The 15,440-nt window shown below is 59.5% G+C and overlaps 2 protein-coding genes across 9 annotated transcripts in view; one reads left to right on the top strand and one right to left on the bottom strand.

Annotated features, from left to right (window-relative positions):
• Positions 1 to 15,440, bottom strand: part of TMEM175 (transmembrane protein 175) — an 18,282-nt gene extending 2,842 nt beyond the window's left edge. Inside the window, exons 1-10 of one of the 4 annotated variants that reach the window (XM_021100844.1) lie at positions 14,879 to 15,440; positions 8,098 to 8,258; positions 7,919 to 7,957; positions 6,567 to 6,664; positions 5,107 to 5,158; positions 4,918 to 4,953; positions 4,196 to 4,279; positions 3,837 to 4,001; positions 569 to 647; positions 285 to 420 (exon numbers count right to left, since the gene is read on the bottom strand). In XM_021100844.1, the coding sequence (XP_020956503.1) occupies positions 285 to 420; positions 569 to 647; positions 3,837 to 4,001; positions 4,196 to 4,279; positions 4,918 to 4,953; positions 5,107 to 5,158; positions 6,567 to 6,664; positions 7,919 to 7,957; positions 8,098 to 8,250 (842 nt within the window). In that variant the 5' untranslated portion in view covers positions 8,251 to 8,258; positions 14,879 to 15,440. Of the gene's footprint in view, positions 1 to 284; positions 421 to 568; positions 648 to 3,836; positions 4,002 to 4,195; positions 4,280 to 4,917; positions 4,954 to 5,106; positions 5,159 to 6,566; positions 6,665 to 7,918; positions 7,958 to 8,097; positions 8,264 to 9,899; positions 10,225 to 13,757; positions 14,120 to 14,878 lie in introns of those variants that run through there. The other 3 variants (XM_021100841.1, XM_021100842.1, XM_021100843.1) reach the window with 3 other exon arrangements.
• Positions 14,144 to 15,440, top strand: part of GAK (cyclin G associated kinase) — a 56,172-nt gene continuing 54,875 nt past the window's right edge. Inside the window, exon 1 of one of the 5 annotated variants that reach the window (XM_021100831.1) lies at positions 14,144 to 14,423. In XM_021100831.1, coding sequence (XP_020956490.1) covers positions 14,279 to 14,423 — 145 coding nt within the window. In that variant the 5' untranslated portion in view covers positions 14,144 to 14,278. The remainder of the gene's footprint in view (positions 14,424 to 15,440) is intronic. The other 4 variants (XM_021100835.1, XM_021100830.1, XM_021100837.1 and 1 more) reach the window with 4 other exon arrangements.

Genomic DNA, 15,440 nt, shown 5'->3' with positions numbered 1-15,440 from the left:
AAAAAAGTCTCAAAGATCTGAAGCAGCAGCACATAAAACACTTAGACATAAAAATGCAACAAAGGTGGGGACAGACTGAGGCAGGCCGGGCCAAGCAGAGGAGCAACAGGGTCGGGGAGAAGCGAGGGTTGGAGTGGGGTGGGAGTGTGGCCGAGACACAGGGGACGTGGGGACCCTGGGGAGCTGCCTGCCTTCCCACCCACGTGCGTGTGTGCAGCTCTGGGAGGGAGCAGGGACGGCCCCTCCTGCGGGGCTGGCGGGTAGGGTGCCCGGCTGGTCCTCACCAGATGTCCAGGATGAGCAGCGTGGCCACGATGGCATAGACCCCGTCGCTGAAGGCTTCCACCCGTTCCTTGCTCAGCGGCTCATGCAGGTCGAAGGTGAAGAACTCCAGGCTGTGGGCTGGGGGCTCCCTGGAGCCTGTGGGCAGGTCAGGGGTAGGAACAGCCAAGCCCTCAGGGCCTTGGGCCAGCTGGACATCGCTGCCCGCTAGCCCAGCCATGGTGGGTGCTCCGCGGGCCCTGGCGGTACCCCGAGGCCCCGCTCCCCAGCCTGTCCTGGCACCTACCTGCAAGCCTGTCCCTGCACCAGCCGGCGGCTTTGCTGACGTAGGGGAGAAAGACGACTGTCGCCATCAGCAGGTATGACTGCGTGAGATACAAGACATGTCGGGGTGTGATGCCTGGAACCCCCTGGCCCCCCAGAGCCATCCGCTCGGGAGAGAGGGCAGCATGAGCCACGGAAGACGAAGCAGGTGAATCCCAGCTTGTACGACGAGCACGTTCTGTGCACTGAAGGATCCAACCAGGAGGGCGAAGAAAGACCGCACAGGACGGGAGCACACGCTCCCCAACCACCTACCAGATCAGGGTCACCGTCCAGACATAAAGGCCTCCAGCCCCCCAACAGGGACAGAGTGCCCCCGGGAAAAATGGGCCAAGCATGTGAACCAACGCTGCTCTGAAGAAGAGACGTGACCCCCACGCGTGTGAGCAGGTGCTCAGCACCCGAAACACGTGGGGAAAGGTGAGCCACGACCACGAGAGCCCCTCACACCCCAGCTCCAGCCCCCACCTGGAAACAGGAAGCAGCAAGGGCGGGCGGGCGGCCGAGCCTGGAGGCCTGGGCACTGTCGGTGGGCACGCGAATGGTGCGGCTGCCATGGAAAAGAGCACGGGGCTCCTCGAGACACGCCTCCAAGTTTCCACAGGATCCGGCAACCCTACTTCTGAGGGTCCACCCCAAAGGGCTCAAAGCAGCGGCTGGGTGAGTTCTCTGCCCACCCACGCTCAGCCGCACAGCTCACAACAGCTAAGACGCAGAATCACCCCGTCCACGGATGGATGGATGGGGTGCCTCCACGTGGCAGGGTGTCACTGGTTAATGCAAAGGAAGCCCTGACAGCACAATGTGGCAGAACCTGGAGAAGGTGCTGAGGTGGAAGCAGACAGACGTAAAAGCCTTGTGTTTTAGGACTCAGTCCATGTGAAATACCCCAGAGGCAAATCCACAGACAGAAGGATTTGTGGTTTCCCGGGTCTGAGGGTGGGGAGACAAGGAGTGAAAGCTAGTGGGGATGGGGTTCCTGTCGGCTGCTGGAAAGTCCCAGGACCAGACAGAGGCGCTGCTTGCAGGGCAGTGTGGGTGAAATCACTGCCACTGACTGGGGTATTTCAAACCATCGCAGTGGTAAATTTCACGTCAGCTGCACCCCAAATCAGGTTAAAAGGGAGGCGGGCAGACCAGGCGCGGTTCTGGCCCTGAGGGGGCTGCAGCAGCCCCCTTGCTCATCCCTGCAGTTCGGCGGAGGGCACCCTTCCTCCTGCCACCCCCTCCTGTGCCTTGCCCGCAGGGAGGGGGCTCCCCCCTGCCCTTCCCAGCTGTGGTTCATGGTCACATGGCAGGGCCAGAGGACTCAGGACAGATGGGGGCAGCCAACATCACAGGTCTGCTCGTGACCCGGCCTCCACTAATCATAAGACCACATCCTACACAGCTTTCAACACACATGGGGTGAGTCACATCCCAGGTGCACAGCGGGTGAGAGCGGGGGCTCTGGGAGGAGACAGCGACCTAGGTGGGCCACTTGGCGGGGGGGGGGGTGTCCCACAAGCACAAGAGGGGACCTGCCTAGGTTTTCAGGAGCACGAGTCCCTGGAAGGAGCAGCTCAGCACCGGGGTGTGAGGCCTAGGACAGAGGTCCTGGGACCTGAATGTCACCAGCAGAGGAAGGTGGTCCCGAGAGGCCAGGGCCCTGAGCAGCGGCTGGACGTGGACAGGGGACCCAGCACAGGGTCTGAGACGAGAGGAGGGGCAGCGCATGTGGTAGGAGGCCGTGGGGGACCAGGAGGTTCAGACATGCCCTATCCCCAGACGGTGATGGGCAGGGGACCCACGCAAGGGGTCAAGGCATCAGACTCACTGTAAGGAAGGAGGGGTGAAGAACACAGCACACTCCCCCCACTCGGAGGCACCGACCCACCGACCACCTGGGCCCTCCCGCCCCACTGAGAACCCTCCCTCCCCCTGGGGCTGCCCGGGAGCTTGACCAGCTGCTCGCTGTCCACCTGGCCCGGGCTCCTGGTCCAGTCTCTGGGGCCTGCCCACTCGTGTCCTTCCTGGACCCAAGCATCCAGGCCCTGCCGGTGGGCACGGCCCCCAGGGTCCTTGGCTCTGCTCCTGTCCTCGCCCAGGCAACACGCACATCCCAGACCTTCGCTCCTTCCTCTGCCTGATGACCCTCAGAGCCCCTCGGCCCCAGGCACCGCCCAGAGCTGGGAGGAGCCAGCCCACTGCAAACCAGGAGGCAGACATGGCCTCGGGCGTACTGCCCCTCAGTCCCATCCTTCTGTCTCTCTCTGGCGCCCCTTCGCTGGCCCTGCCCTGTCCACAGGGAGGGGCCCCACTGAAAGGACACAGCGAAGGATGCCCGCCTGACCCTGAGGGCCCCCGCCCAGCAAACACATGCAGGCATGGGAAGGTAAGCAGAGGCCTGAGGCCTGCCCCCACCCTGCACGCCAGCCCCTGCCTCACCTGGGGCTGCCCTGGATCCCAGCCCCCGACTGCACCCTGGAGGGCATGACTGCAGCTTTGCCGGCCTCGAATTCTCTTGAGATATTTACTCGACTTTAAAAATACCGTCAGCCGTTCACTTCTTCACCATTCTTATGATGCTTTGGGCTTAAACATTGCCTTTTCTTCCCAGTACTCAAGTAAAGCCCAGAACCAAGCCAAGAGCATCTGCAAGCCACTCCAGGAGACGGCTGCTTGGGTGATGGCAGCATCACTAGAACACTCCTGTTACATCAGCTGTTGGCCAGAGGGGGTCTGAGCACCCGGCCTCGACCCCTGCAGCTGGCAAGGAGGACTCTAGGTCCCCTCAGTGTGATGGCGCGGACCTGGCGGGGCTCAGCCAGAGCCAGACACAGCTCTGCCTGCGCGCCCGGCGTGTCTAGGACGCACTTCTGCCGGCCCCGCCCGCTCACCTCGCCGGGCTCCCCCTCCCGTCTCCAGTCTTTTCTGGCTCGGGAATCTCTCTCCACCCTCTCGCTTCTGGTGGCTCACATCCTCGCGCACATTTTCAGGAGGGGCGCAATGTCTCGTGCCCCCTGGGTTTACGCGTGTTTCCTGAGGTGACCGGGCACCCCTGTCCAGGCAGTGAGCTGCGCAGTGTCTGCGCCCTGCAGCCTGCCTCCAGGTGGGGGACCTGGGTGTGAGCTGGGCTCCCCCGCGAGCCTCCAGGAGGAGCTCCTCCCTCCGGCTGGTGGGGGCACCCCATGCGGCCCCCAGGGGCCCAGCAAGGAGCCTCCCTCCTCCCCCTCAGCCCCCGGACTCACCGCGGGGTAGAAGAACAGGGAGAAGCAGGCCGCGGCCAAGCACAGCGTGGGCCCCTGGAGGATGATGCCCAGGATGTGCCGGCGGTGCAGGGCCCTGTGCGCGGAGTCCTCGATCTGGGGACTCAGGAGGTGGGGGAAGTGGAAGGCGTACACGACGATCAGTGCCTGTGGGGGGCGGACGCGGGGCAGGAGCAGGGCCTCGGGTGAGGACCTGCAGAGGCAGGGGCCCAAACTCTGCTCCCGGGGTGCGGGTGTCTGAGCGCTGCCCCACGGAGCACCCCGTGTCCCCCTCCCTCTCCGGCAGCAGGTGTCCCACCCCTGCTCCAAGAGGACGGGATGTGGGGAGGGCTGGGTCCTACCTGAATGGCCCCAATGGCGATCACGCACACGCAGAACAGGAAAATGCCCAGAGGCACCTCGGGGAAAGTCACCATCAAGGAAAACTGCAGCCAGAAAACCCCACACAATCAGTCCTGCGGGGTTCCAGGGCCCTGCAGCCTCCTCTGCGTCAGCTGGGCTGTGGCCGGCCAGCACCAGAGCCGTGTCAGGTGGGGGGCGGCTGGAGCCCTGGAGGTGCCCCCACAAGAGCAATCCCATCCAATGCTTTAAGCTCTTAGAGCTGGAATGTTAGCAGATTCGTAAAGAGATCCTCAGGCCCCAGCGCCTGGCGCGGCCCGGCACCCTCAAGAGCGCTGTTCACCAGAATTCAGAAGGAGCTGCTGGGCTGGCAGGCTGCGGGCGAGCCCAGACCTGCCAGGAGGCCACGGGCTTCAGGCGCTGGGTGGGGAGCTGGGTGTGTCGGCAACGCGGGGGTCAGGGGAGGCCAGGCTGGTGGCCCTGCCCGAGAGCCCAGGATGTGCCGGCGGTACAGGGGCCCCGGCCGCCTCCTCACTCCACGGGGCCTGAAGGCCCAGGCAGGCCTTCCCTAGGACCTGCTCTCCTCTCGGCAACCACGTGCTCCGGGAGCTTCTGAGCAGTAAGCATCTGCGGGCTGGAGTCCTCGTGCCCAGGGGAGGGCAGGCTGGAGCCTGGGAGGTGTCAGCGGGCATCAGGGAAGCGGGCGGCGAGCGCTGCTACTCACGGTGAACGGCAGGAAGGTGATGGTCATCATGCAGGCCTGGCGGGCAGAGGGATGCGGGACGGTGAGGGCACCCGACGGGGACGGCCCCGGCCCCGCACACCCCGAGGTCCCGGAGCAGCTGGGCGCGCCTCGCTCCACCTGGTGGGGCAGAGCCCCCCACCCCCACCCCAAGGCAGCCGGGAGACTCACCAGGTTGAGCAGGGCAAGTGTGTCATCTATTTTCCCAACGATCTGGAACAGTCTAAACCATTAAAGGCAACAGGAAAAGCACACTGTCCACAAATGCACTCCCGAGGGCATCACAGACGCTTGCCCAGAGCCAGGGTCTCACACACAGACTGAAGACAGAGGCAGGACCCACCCCCAAGGCCAATTCAGGACGAGACAAACACCTCTCCCAAGGCCCCATCCTCCTCCAGGCCCCGCCATCCGGTCCCCCAGGGCCCTGACGCCCTGAAGACCTGGCCTTCCCCTGGGCTGTGCTCAGTGGGAGGTGGAGAGGCACCTGGGAGGTCTGCACCCAGCCAGGGGCCAAGGGTGGCCTCAGGGGCCAGGCTCCTCTCTGGAGGTCAGAGGAAGGGCCCGAGTTCCCCGGAGATGGCAGCCCCACTGCCGAGCCACGCATCCCGGGCGACAGATGGGCACCCCACAAGGGTCTAGGCCGCTTCCAGCAGCTGGGGCCTCCGACACAGGGGGTGGGCTTTGCTGGAACCAGCCCGCGAAAGAGGCACCGAGTGGCCCTGTCCACACCACTGGTCTGATGGGGGGCTGGCCACGCAGGCCCCCAGCAGGACTGGAGAGAGGGTGGCTGAGGCCCCCCGCTCTCTGTGAACAAGGGAGAGGAGAAAACCCTGCAAAGCCTTTAAAGAGGACCACTCGCCCCACCAGAAAGTCGTTTTCCTGAAAACCAGTATGTGATGTGAAACGCTGAGAAGCTTTCGTCCAAGTGCCAACGCCTCGCAGGCTCCTGGGTTCCTGGCACCCCCAGTGGGGAGGGTTTCCTAAGGGAGATGTCAGCACCCCACCCCACCCCCACTCCACCCTGGGGGCCTGCTCCACTTGGGGGCTCGGGCGAGGCCTGCAGATCTGGGGTCCCATTTCCCTTGGGTCCTAAGGTACCTTTTCCTCCTCAAGAGAAAGCTCATGCCCTGGAGGCCTTACCCTCCTCGCCAGAGTCCTGGGCCAGACGCAGGGGCCCCGCACCCCGCGTGGGACAGGGGAGCAGAGGGCGGGCAGCTCGCCTCGCCTCACCCTGCTGTGCGCGTTCTAACGGTGGCTCCAGCAGGCAGCAGTGCTGTGCCTGGCACAGACCTGGCCTGAGCTGCCCCTGTGAACCTGTCACCCCGCTTCATCGTCCCAGGCCAGGGGTGTAAGCCCTGTTGCTGCCATGTGCAGATAAGAAAGCAGAGGCTTGAGCGAGACCTCTGCAGTGAGGGGCAGGAGGGGCAGCCCACGAGCGGGCCCCCTCGGGACTCTGCCCAGGAGGGCAGGGCTGCCACTCAGGCTGAGAACGGGTGTCTCACTGTGCTGAGAGCACCCCTGCCACCACCCGACCTCAGCCAGGCCGAGGTCACACCTGCTGGCACACGCACTGAGCCAGCCACAGAGACGCGGCCGCCAGCCCGGGAACAGGCCCAGGGCCGCCCTACCTGGTGTGTGCTGCCCAGGCCACGGTCACAATGAGGAACGTCATTAGGTAGACAGCAATCCTGGTTGCTAGAAGGTTCTGTACGCTCTTGTCAGACTTCTGGAAAAGAGCATTGCCAGCAGGCACAGCTTTGCTCTGCACTGCCAGTGGCCCCAGGGCTGGAGAAGCCCATGCCCAGGCCCCGAAAAGCCCCTCTGGAGGCAGGGTGGCCCCAGGCCTTGCTGCCACGGGAGTCAGGGCACTGCCAGGTGAGCCATCCCAAAGCAGTTGCGAAACCTGGCGAGAAGGCCACGGTGACTGCACTCAGGACAGTGGGCTCGACAGGACGTGGGCGGAAGCTGTGAGAAGGGCTTGAGGCTCGGTCAGCGGAAGCTGCAGACACCAAACCTACGCCTTTTCATCTCGGCCGCTCTGGGCCAACGGGAGCAGCCCTGCTTGTCGAATCACCAGGTCCTCTGATCTCCCCTGGACGCCTCCTTGGCTGGCAGTGCGCCCGCTGGCCGGCCACCCTCAGAGAGCCCTCCTTGGGGCAGCGCCTTCTCTGAAGGAGTCTCCCGACCAGGGCGGTGGCCCTGGCTCGGCTGTCCCGAGCTGGCCAGCCCAGAGACCACGTCTCGATAAAGGTCATGACCTCCAAGGTGAGCTGCACTCACAGCAGCGCGGAGCCCAGGCTCATGTGCGTCCGTGTCCCCTCCTGGCACCACACGCACACACCCATCCCCATCCCCAAGCTGGTGGCACCAAGGTCCCAGGAAACCCCATTTCTACTTAAGCCTCACGCAAACCCAGTGAGGAGTGGCGTTATCGCCATTCCACAGATCCAGGCCATGAGTGCTGGTCAGGACTGGAACCAGAGCACAGGCGCGGGTACCCAGGGGCCCCCGAACGTCCCCCAGAATCACATCTGCCTCCTGAGGCGCTGCTACATGGGACTATTTTCCTGATAAAATGGAAGAAGTCCAAGCTGATGACGAATGGAAAGTCTGCTTTTAAAACCCTCATTTCCCACTCACCTCCACGACAGGGCCCAGGTCGGGGAGGCAGGTCGCCCCCAGCTCCCCAAGCACCTACTTGGGGATGCTCCGGGGCGGCAGGCAGGGACCCCAGGGGGCTTCCCCCGGCGTTTGCTGCATCTCCCTGGTGTGGAAACTGGCCTGCTGGCACAGTCCCACGCCAGCCATCAGACACCCCCTCCTTTCGCAAGCTTCTTCAGGGCTCCGCCTCTGTCCACAAGCTGAGACTGGGCCAGCAGCACGGCTGGGGCCTGGCCGTCCCTCCCAGCCAGGGGCCCCGGGCGGAGCCCAGCACGGGTCTCCCAGGCCCCCCAGAGACGCTGCCGTCTGCTCCAAGTACCTGTTCCGGGGTGATCTCCATGTGGGTCACGGGCAGGATCTAGAACAGAAGCAACACGACCCGAAGGACACGTCTCGGGCTGGGCACGGACGCGCCTCAGTTGCCCTGGGACGCGGGCCGGTCCTGGGCTGCTCCTCCCACCCCTCCGCTGCCCGCCAGGGCCGGGGCCCCACACGGACCATGACAGTGGCGATGATGGACAGCAGCGCGTCGCTGAAGCTGAGCATGCGATGGGAGTGCTGGATCCCGTCGGCAGCACCCTCGTCCCCAGAGCCTGTGGAGCAGTCTCCCTGCCTGTCGAGGGCCGGCTCTGGGGTCTGCGGCCCGGACATGGTGGGGCCTGGGAAAAAGCACAGGTCTGATCACGCAGGGCACTCCTGGGGGTCAGCTCCTGCCGGCTTCAGCCATGACATGGGGTGGAAGGGCCCCTGCCACCGTCTCCCCGTCCAGGTGGCCTCGCAGAAGAGCTCACGTCACCGCAGAGCCCTAGGACCGGGAGACTCTGTGCTCGAGTCCCTTCTTTTTTCTATTGTCTCTTTTGCCTTTTCTAGGGCCGCTCCTGTGGCACATGGAGATTCCCAGGCTAGGGGTCGAATTGGAGCTGTAGCTGCTGGCCTACACCAGAGCCACAGCAACGCGGGATCCAAGCTGCGCCTGCAACCTACACCACAGCTCATGGCAAAGCCGGATCCTCAGCCCAGTGACTAAGGCCAGGGGTTGAACCCACAACCCCGTGGTTCCTAGTCGGATTCGTTACCCACTGAGCCACGATGGGAACAGCCCGAGTCCCTTCTAAGAACAGGAGAAGGCACATGTGACACATGGTGGATGCTCCAGGGACAGGCCTGATACCCGTGACCCCCAACCCCAGATACAGAGTCCTAAGAGTCCCTGCTCCCACTTCACAGTGGCCCATTTCTTTTGCAGGGGCCACACCGTGCCCGTAACCTTTGGGGGCATTAAGGCCCTGCGTGGAAAGCCAGCTGCCCCTGGCCCCAGGGGAGGTGGTATAGTGTTATGGCAGCGCAAGCCGGCTAAGACAGGGAGCACAGAGGCAACAAACCGTCATGTACAAAACCCAGAAACACAAGAGCAGAAGGGCCGGCGTCCAAAGAGACACAGGATCAAACCACCTCTGTCAGTGTTTAAAACACGGAAAACAAGCCTGGCTTCCTCATGACCATACAAATACACAAGTAAGAGCACAGGTCAGAAGCTACTCCGCAACCCCAGGATGGCCCTGCAGTGACCCAGGCAGTAGGCGTCGGAGTTCGCTTTCACTGGTGTCTCTAGTTTATTTCCCACGTGGTTCCCTTTTCCGTTTATAGGAAGACTCACTCCCTCTGGCTGCACAGCTCTGAGTTTTGGATGAGTGCACACGCGTGTGTAACTACAACCACCATCACACAGCAGTTCTGTCCCCGAGCAGCCCGTTGGTGGCCAGGCCCTCCTCTTCCCAAACCCTGGCCTCCCGCTAATTTTTCTGCTACTGGCATTTGGCTTTTTCCAGACTGTCCCATGAGTGGACATGTGCTCCACAGAGCCTCTGGAGTCTGGCTTCTTTCACTCCGCACAGCACACTCAAGATCCACCTGTGTGCCTGGGGATGCCCCCTAACGTGCATCTGCTGCTGTGTGGTTCAGCCCACCGCACGCATGTGCCTGTTTATCCATGCGCCGGCTGGGAAACGGGCAATTATGAACAAAGGCACCGTGGGCCTGCTGGGTCACACGCTAAGGGCACGCCGACTTTCCAAGAGACCGCCAGGCCACGTTCCCACCGGCAGATCGCGAGCTGCACCTGCTCCCACCCCTTCCAGCACTCAGCTGGAGGGCCTTTTAACAGCGTAATTAATTTTAGCTGTATTGATAGACGTGCTCTCACTGCGGTCTAACCTGCACCTCCGCACCGACCAGCTGGGCATTCTCACGGGCCTGCATTTGAACTGTGCATCTTTCGTGGCAGAGAATCTTTTACTCACTTTCTTTGGCGGGGGGTGTTCATGTTCTTCCTGAGTTTGGAGAGTTCCTTCCGCAACATGGTGAGAAGCTGTCTGTTAGATGTGGGATTTGTGGGTGTTTTCTCACAGTCTGTGGCTTTCACTCCTTCTTACCGGGCTTTAGAAGAATGTGAGTTTTAAATTTTGATGAACTCCAATTCATCAACTTTTCTTTTACGGATCATTCTTTTGGTGTCACATCTAATAATGATTTGCTTAACCTCAAAATCACAACGATCTATTTTCTTCAAGAAGTTTTAAAGTTTTAGGTTTTACTTTTGGTCTACAATCAATTCTTTTTTTTCTTTTGGTCTCACCCATAGCATGCAGAAGTTCCTGGGCCAAGGATGGAAACTGCACCACAGCAGTGACACTGCCAGGTCCTTAACCCACTGAGCCACCAGGGAACTCAGATCTTTGATCGATTCTGAGTTAATTTTCATACAACATGCAAGGCATAGGTGAGTTTCTCTGTCTTGCAGATGGATGTCTGGTTATTCCAACAGTCCCTGCTGGAAAGCCTGTCTCATCTCCACTGAACTGTCTTTGCATGCACCTCAGTCAAACCCTAACGAACGCTATTCGTGTGGGTGTATCTGGAGGTACCCATTCCTTCCTACTGAGCATGTCCCTATCCCTTGCCAGGATCACACTGACTTGAATGTGGCTTCAGAGCAGGTCTTGGTATCTGCTACACTCTTCCAGCCTCGTTCTTTCGCAAAACTGTCTGGATTACTCTAGCTCCTTTCCCTCCCTCGCTTCCATGTGCCAGGGCCCCTTTCGAGGTTCCTCAGGCAGAAAGACGGGGTGCAGCAGCTGTGAGGACAGCCCAGGACAAGATGGGGCAAGGGTCGAAGCCACAAAAGGGGACAAAATGGAAAACTCACTCATGTAATCGCCACTTCAGGTTTCAACTCTCCTTCCCAACCTATCACCTTTTGTGTACTTTTCTTTTTGTCTTTGTCTTTTTTTGCCTTTTCAGGGCCGCACATGCAGTACATGGAGGTTCCCAGGCTGGGGGTCGAATCGGAGCTGTAGCCGCCAGCCTACGCCAGAGCCACGGCAACGAGGGACCTGAGCCGCGTCTGCAGCCTACACCACAGCTCACAGCAGCGCCGTATCCTCAGCCCACTGAGCAAGGTCAGGGATCGAACCTGCAACCTCATGGTTCCTAGTTGGGTTCATTCACCACTGAGCCAGGATGGGAACTGCCCAACCTAAAGGTAATTTAAAACTGAGTCATTCAGTTTCCAAATATTTGGATGGATTTCCAGACATCTGCTATTGATTTCTAGCTTAATTCCAATGTGTTCAGAGAACACATGTGCCCAGAAAATCACCCATCTTGGTAAATGTTCTTTATTTTATTTTTTATTTTTTGGCTGCACCTGCGGCATGCAGAAATTCCTTGGCCCGGGATCCAACCTGAGCCACAGCAGTGACAATGCCAGATCCTTAACCACTAAGCCACCTGGGAATGCCAGTGATTGTTCTTGATATATTTGAAAATGTGTATTCTGCAAATATCCATTGTCAAATTGATTGGTGGTGTGTTTCAACTCTGCCACATCCTTGGTCATCTTCTGGTATTTATTCCATCATTTGTTGAGAAAGAAAAATTGAAGGAAGTTCCTGTCGTGTCTCGGTGGTTCACGAACCCGACTAATATCCATGAGGACTTGGGTTTGATCCCTGGCCTCGCTCAGTGTGCTAAAGATCTGGCATTGCCGGTAGCTGTCGTGTAGGCCGCAGATGTGGTTTGGATCCCGAGTTGCTGTGGCTGTGGTGTAGGCCGGCAGCTACAGCTCTGATTTGACCCCTAGCCTGGGAACCTCCGTATGTAATGGGTGCAGCCCTAAAAAGCCAAAAAAAAAAAAAAAAAAAAAAAAAAAAAAAAAGAACCACTGAAATCTCCAACTACAATCTCCTTGCAGTCCTTCATGTATTTTAAAGCTTGATTAGCAGGGCAGAATTGTCTAAGGTTGCTATGTCTTTTGTTGAATTTACCCCTTCATCATTACAGAATGATCTTTTTCATTCCTGCTAATAATCTTTGTAATGAAATCTACTACAAAAGGGACAGGTTTGACTGTAAGCTCAGTTTTAGACATGTATACACATGCTGAGATCTCTGAGAACAGATGTGAAAGAGTTCAGGAGGAAAGTGTGTTCCCGAGACTCGGATTTGGATTAAGAAGCTGCTACAATAACACCTAGTGCAGTGTCAGCATAAAAAGATACCATCAACATGAAACACGAGGTCCGGATAGAATCTTGCCTCTAAAGGAATTACACTACTCAGCAACCTCTACCTGATCCTGGGTCATGCCTATAAATCCAGAGCCTCTGAAATCATCATGCTTTCTAGTGAATTATTTCCTATGTTTTCCACCACAAGTATTTTAGAGCTTTTCCCCGCTGCTTAAACTTAGTTTTCTTACCTCCCTTCTCCTTTTCAATAGATGTTTTCTCTTCGTTATTCACAGTGAAGAGCTCATCAGAGAATTCCTTTGCTTTCACTCCAATACATGCACGACGTTACCACCAACTGCACTCTGTCTTCGTTCTCTCCTTTTGCGACGAACAGTGATTTTCCCTTGTCCAAAGTGAACACTTCCCTGTGCTCTGGATATCATTCCCTCCTACCTTCTAGGAGGGAAGGCACTTTACACCTGACTCTTCTGTCCCAGCAAACACATCCTGGTTTCCTTCCATCAGCTGTAGGATGCTCAGGAATCTCCCATCTTAAACATCTCAGCACCCCCTCGGTACCGTAGTCTCCGCAACCAAACTTCCTGAGTTACCTCCCCTTACTGTCTCTCCCTCTTCATTTTTTTTTCCTTCTCTTTGGGTACCTAGTTTCCACCCACTGCTCCACGGAAACAATATTGTTCTGGGCAAGATGCTGATATCACTGCTGCTAAATCCCAGGTACATCATTTACTCCTGGAAGCTGTAAGTGGAGGTTCCTCTTTTTCTTTTGTCTCCTTCCTTTTAAATGGCAAAGTCATTTGACATAATGCTTTTAGTTTCCTTCTTGCTTCCCTAGTTGCTGCTCCTCTCTAAAGAGTGTACTTTCAGTCTAAAAGCGACATTGTCCCATTGGTGCTCTCCTCCAGACAACTGCCACCTCTATGCTAGGAGACACCCAAAAACAGCCCGGACTTTTTCCCAAGCCTCCGATGTGTTCCATTTACCAGACAAACGCAGCGGCTGGAAGAGCCATGTGACTCGGTATCACTTGTTGACCCTGGCCCCCTGGCTAAGTAATGGCACTGCTGGGCATGTTTTCTCACCCCAAAGGGATAATTAATAGGAACGCTTCTAAAAGGATGTTGTAAGCAGTAAAGCATTGTATGAACTGAGCTTCTTTACTATAGTGATAACACGTGCTAGCCTGTCCAGAAAGAGACTTTTTTTTTTTTTTGTCTTTTTGCCATTTCTTGGGCCGCTCCCACGGCATATGGAGGTTCCCAGGCTAGGGGTCCAATCGGAGCTGTAGCCACCGGCCTACGCCAGAGCCACAGCAACACGGGATCCGAGCCGCGTCTGCAACCCACACCACAGCTCAGGGCAATGCCGGATCCTTAACCCACTGAGCAAGGGCAGGGACCGAACCCGCAACCTTATGGTTCCTAGTCGGATTCGTTAACCACTGCGCCACGACGGGAACTCCCGGAAAGAGACTTTTAATAGCTTGAAATTCTAGGAGGGTTAAGATGCTACCGGGGGCGGTGGCTCCATTTCTCCGTTTGGAGGTGAACACGCCAGACAAGAACCTACCGAAAGCGGCCGGCTGCCAAACGCGCCAAGGGGGTCAGGCAAGTGGCAGCGTCTTACCTGGGGGGGGGGGAAGCTCTAGGTGATGGGTCACACACGGGATTCTGGATCCAGTGCTGCCAGAAATGATTTTTCCACAGAAGCGTCAAAACTGAGCTTTTAAAATGATGCTTTTCGGTCTTTTATAGGCAACCAACTCAATAAATAGACGGACGCCGCGGGCCCCCCGGCGCTCGGCTTACACAGACCGGCTCTGCGCGGCCGGGCACCGGGAGCCCCTGGACACCAGCCTCCGCGGAAACCGCCGCGTGCAAACGGTTGGGCGCCGGGCTCCCTCCTCGAGCTCGGCGCCAGAAGCCCGTTACCCGGCCCACCCTCGCGTCCACGCCCAGCTCCGCGCACTCGCAGCCGCCCGGCGCGGCGGAAGTGACGCCCGGCGCTCTTCCGGCCAGCGACGCGCCCCCGCGCCTGCGTGGAGGCGTCGGGCGGAAGCGGTGCGGTCGCGGCCGGCGGTTGCCGAGTGGACCCGGACGCGGCTGTACGCTGAGCCCTCGGTCCGGCGCCCGCCGCGGGCCGCAGCCATGTCGCTGCTGCAGTCTGCGCTCGACTTCCTGGCGGGCCCGGGCTCCCTGGGGGGTGCTGCCGGCCGCGACCAGACTGACTTCGTGGGGCAGACGGTGGAAATGGGCGAGCTGCGGCTGCGAGTGCGGCGGGTCCTGGCGGAGGGTGAGGCGGGGGCCGGGGGCGCGCGGCCCGGGGCGCGGGGCAGGACCAGGCGGGCAGGGGGAGGGTCACGGCTGGCCGGAAGGCGACTGCCGAGGGGGAGGCCCGTGTGGGGTCGGGCACTTCCGTGTCGGAGGCTGGGGTCAGGCTGGGGCAAGGTGGTCGTGGCGGCAGGTGTAGGCTCACCTGAGGCTGGAGGAGAGGCTGTGTCGCTGGGAAGGAGTGGTGGGCCGGCGGGGGTTGGCGCGCGGGGCCTTAGCGGAAAGGAGGCAGGGGGACCCGCAAGACTAAAGGCTGGAGTCCCGAGGCACGCGCTGGGGCCGGGGGGTGGGTTATAAGTCGTCGAGGGCCGCGGTGGGACAGTGGACGTGGGGCTGGTCCTCTCAGGTTTCGGGACCTTAGGCGAGGGTGTTGGGACAGACAGCGCCGCGTCCTGTAGCCGGGGTTCCCCCTCTTACCATAGGAGCGTCTTCTGCCCCGGTCCTCTCTGGGCCCGAGCTGACCCGGCAGTTGGGATCCGTACAGAACCTCGCCGCGGGGCTGGTCAGTCTGTGGTCGGCTGTGTTGCTGCACGCTGTTTCTTGCTTCCTGCACCCCGCCTCCCTTCCTCACACAGAATTTCCCACCAGTGTTGGCGCGGTCCTGTTTCCTTGTCTGCGTTTTTCTGTTTTGTCCAGTGGGGATCACGCGGGCGTGTGAGCTTCCCCTAGCCGTGGCACGGTTGGCTTTGGGGCTGTGTTCCTTGCTTTAGCCTGCGTGAGGGAGTGGCTGCATGGACAGCTGCACATGGCTGTGGTTTCCCTCGGAGCTGTAGCTTCAGCCAGTCACTGCGGACATTCCTGCTGCCATTTGTGCTCAATTTCAGGTGGAACAATGGCTGGCTGTTTCCAAAGGCCTGAGGCGTGTTCTGCCCTTAGCATCCTCACACACATTGGCTCCACTGTCAGGAAGAGAGGAATTTGGAGGGTGATTTGGTGAGAAGATCTCAGGCTCTTCTTCAGAGCTAGTGACGTTCTGAAG

The sequence above is a fragment of the Sus scrofa genome, chromosome 8 (genome assembly GCF_000003025.6).
Source record: "Sus scrofa isolate TJ Tabasco breed Duroc chromosome 8, Sscrofa11.1, whole genome shotgun sequence".
Lineage (NCBI taxonomy): Eukaryota > Metazoa > Chordata > Mammalia > Artiodactyla > Suidae > Sus > Sus scrofa.
This window is presented reverse-complemented; position numbering and strand designations above follow the sequence as displayed.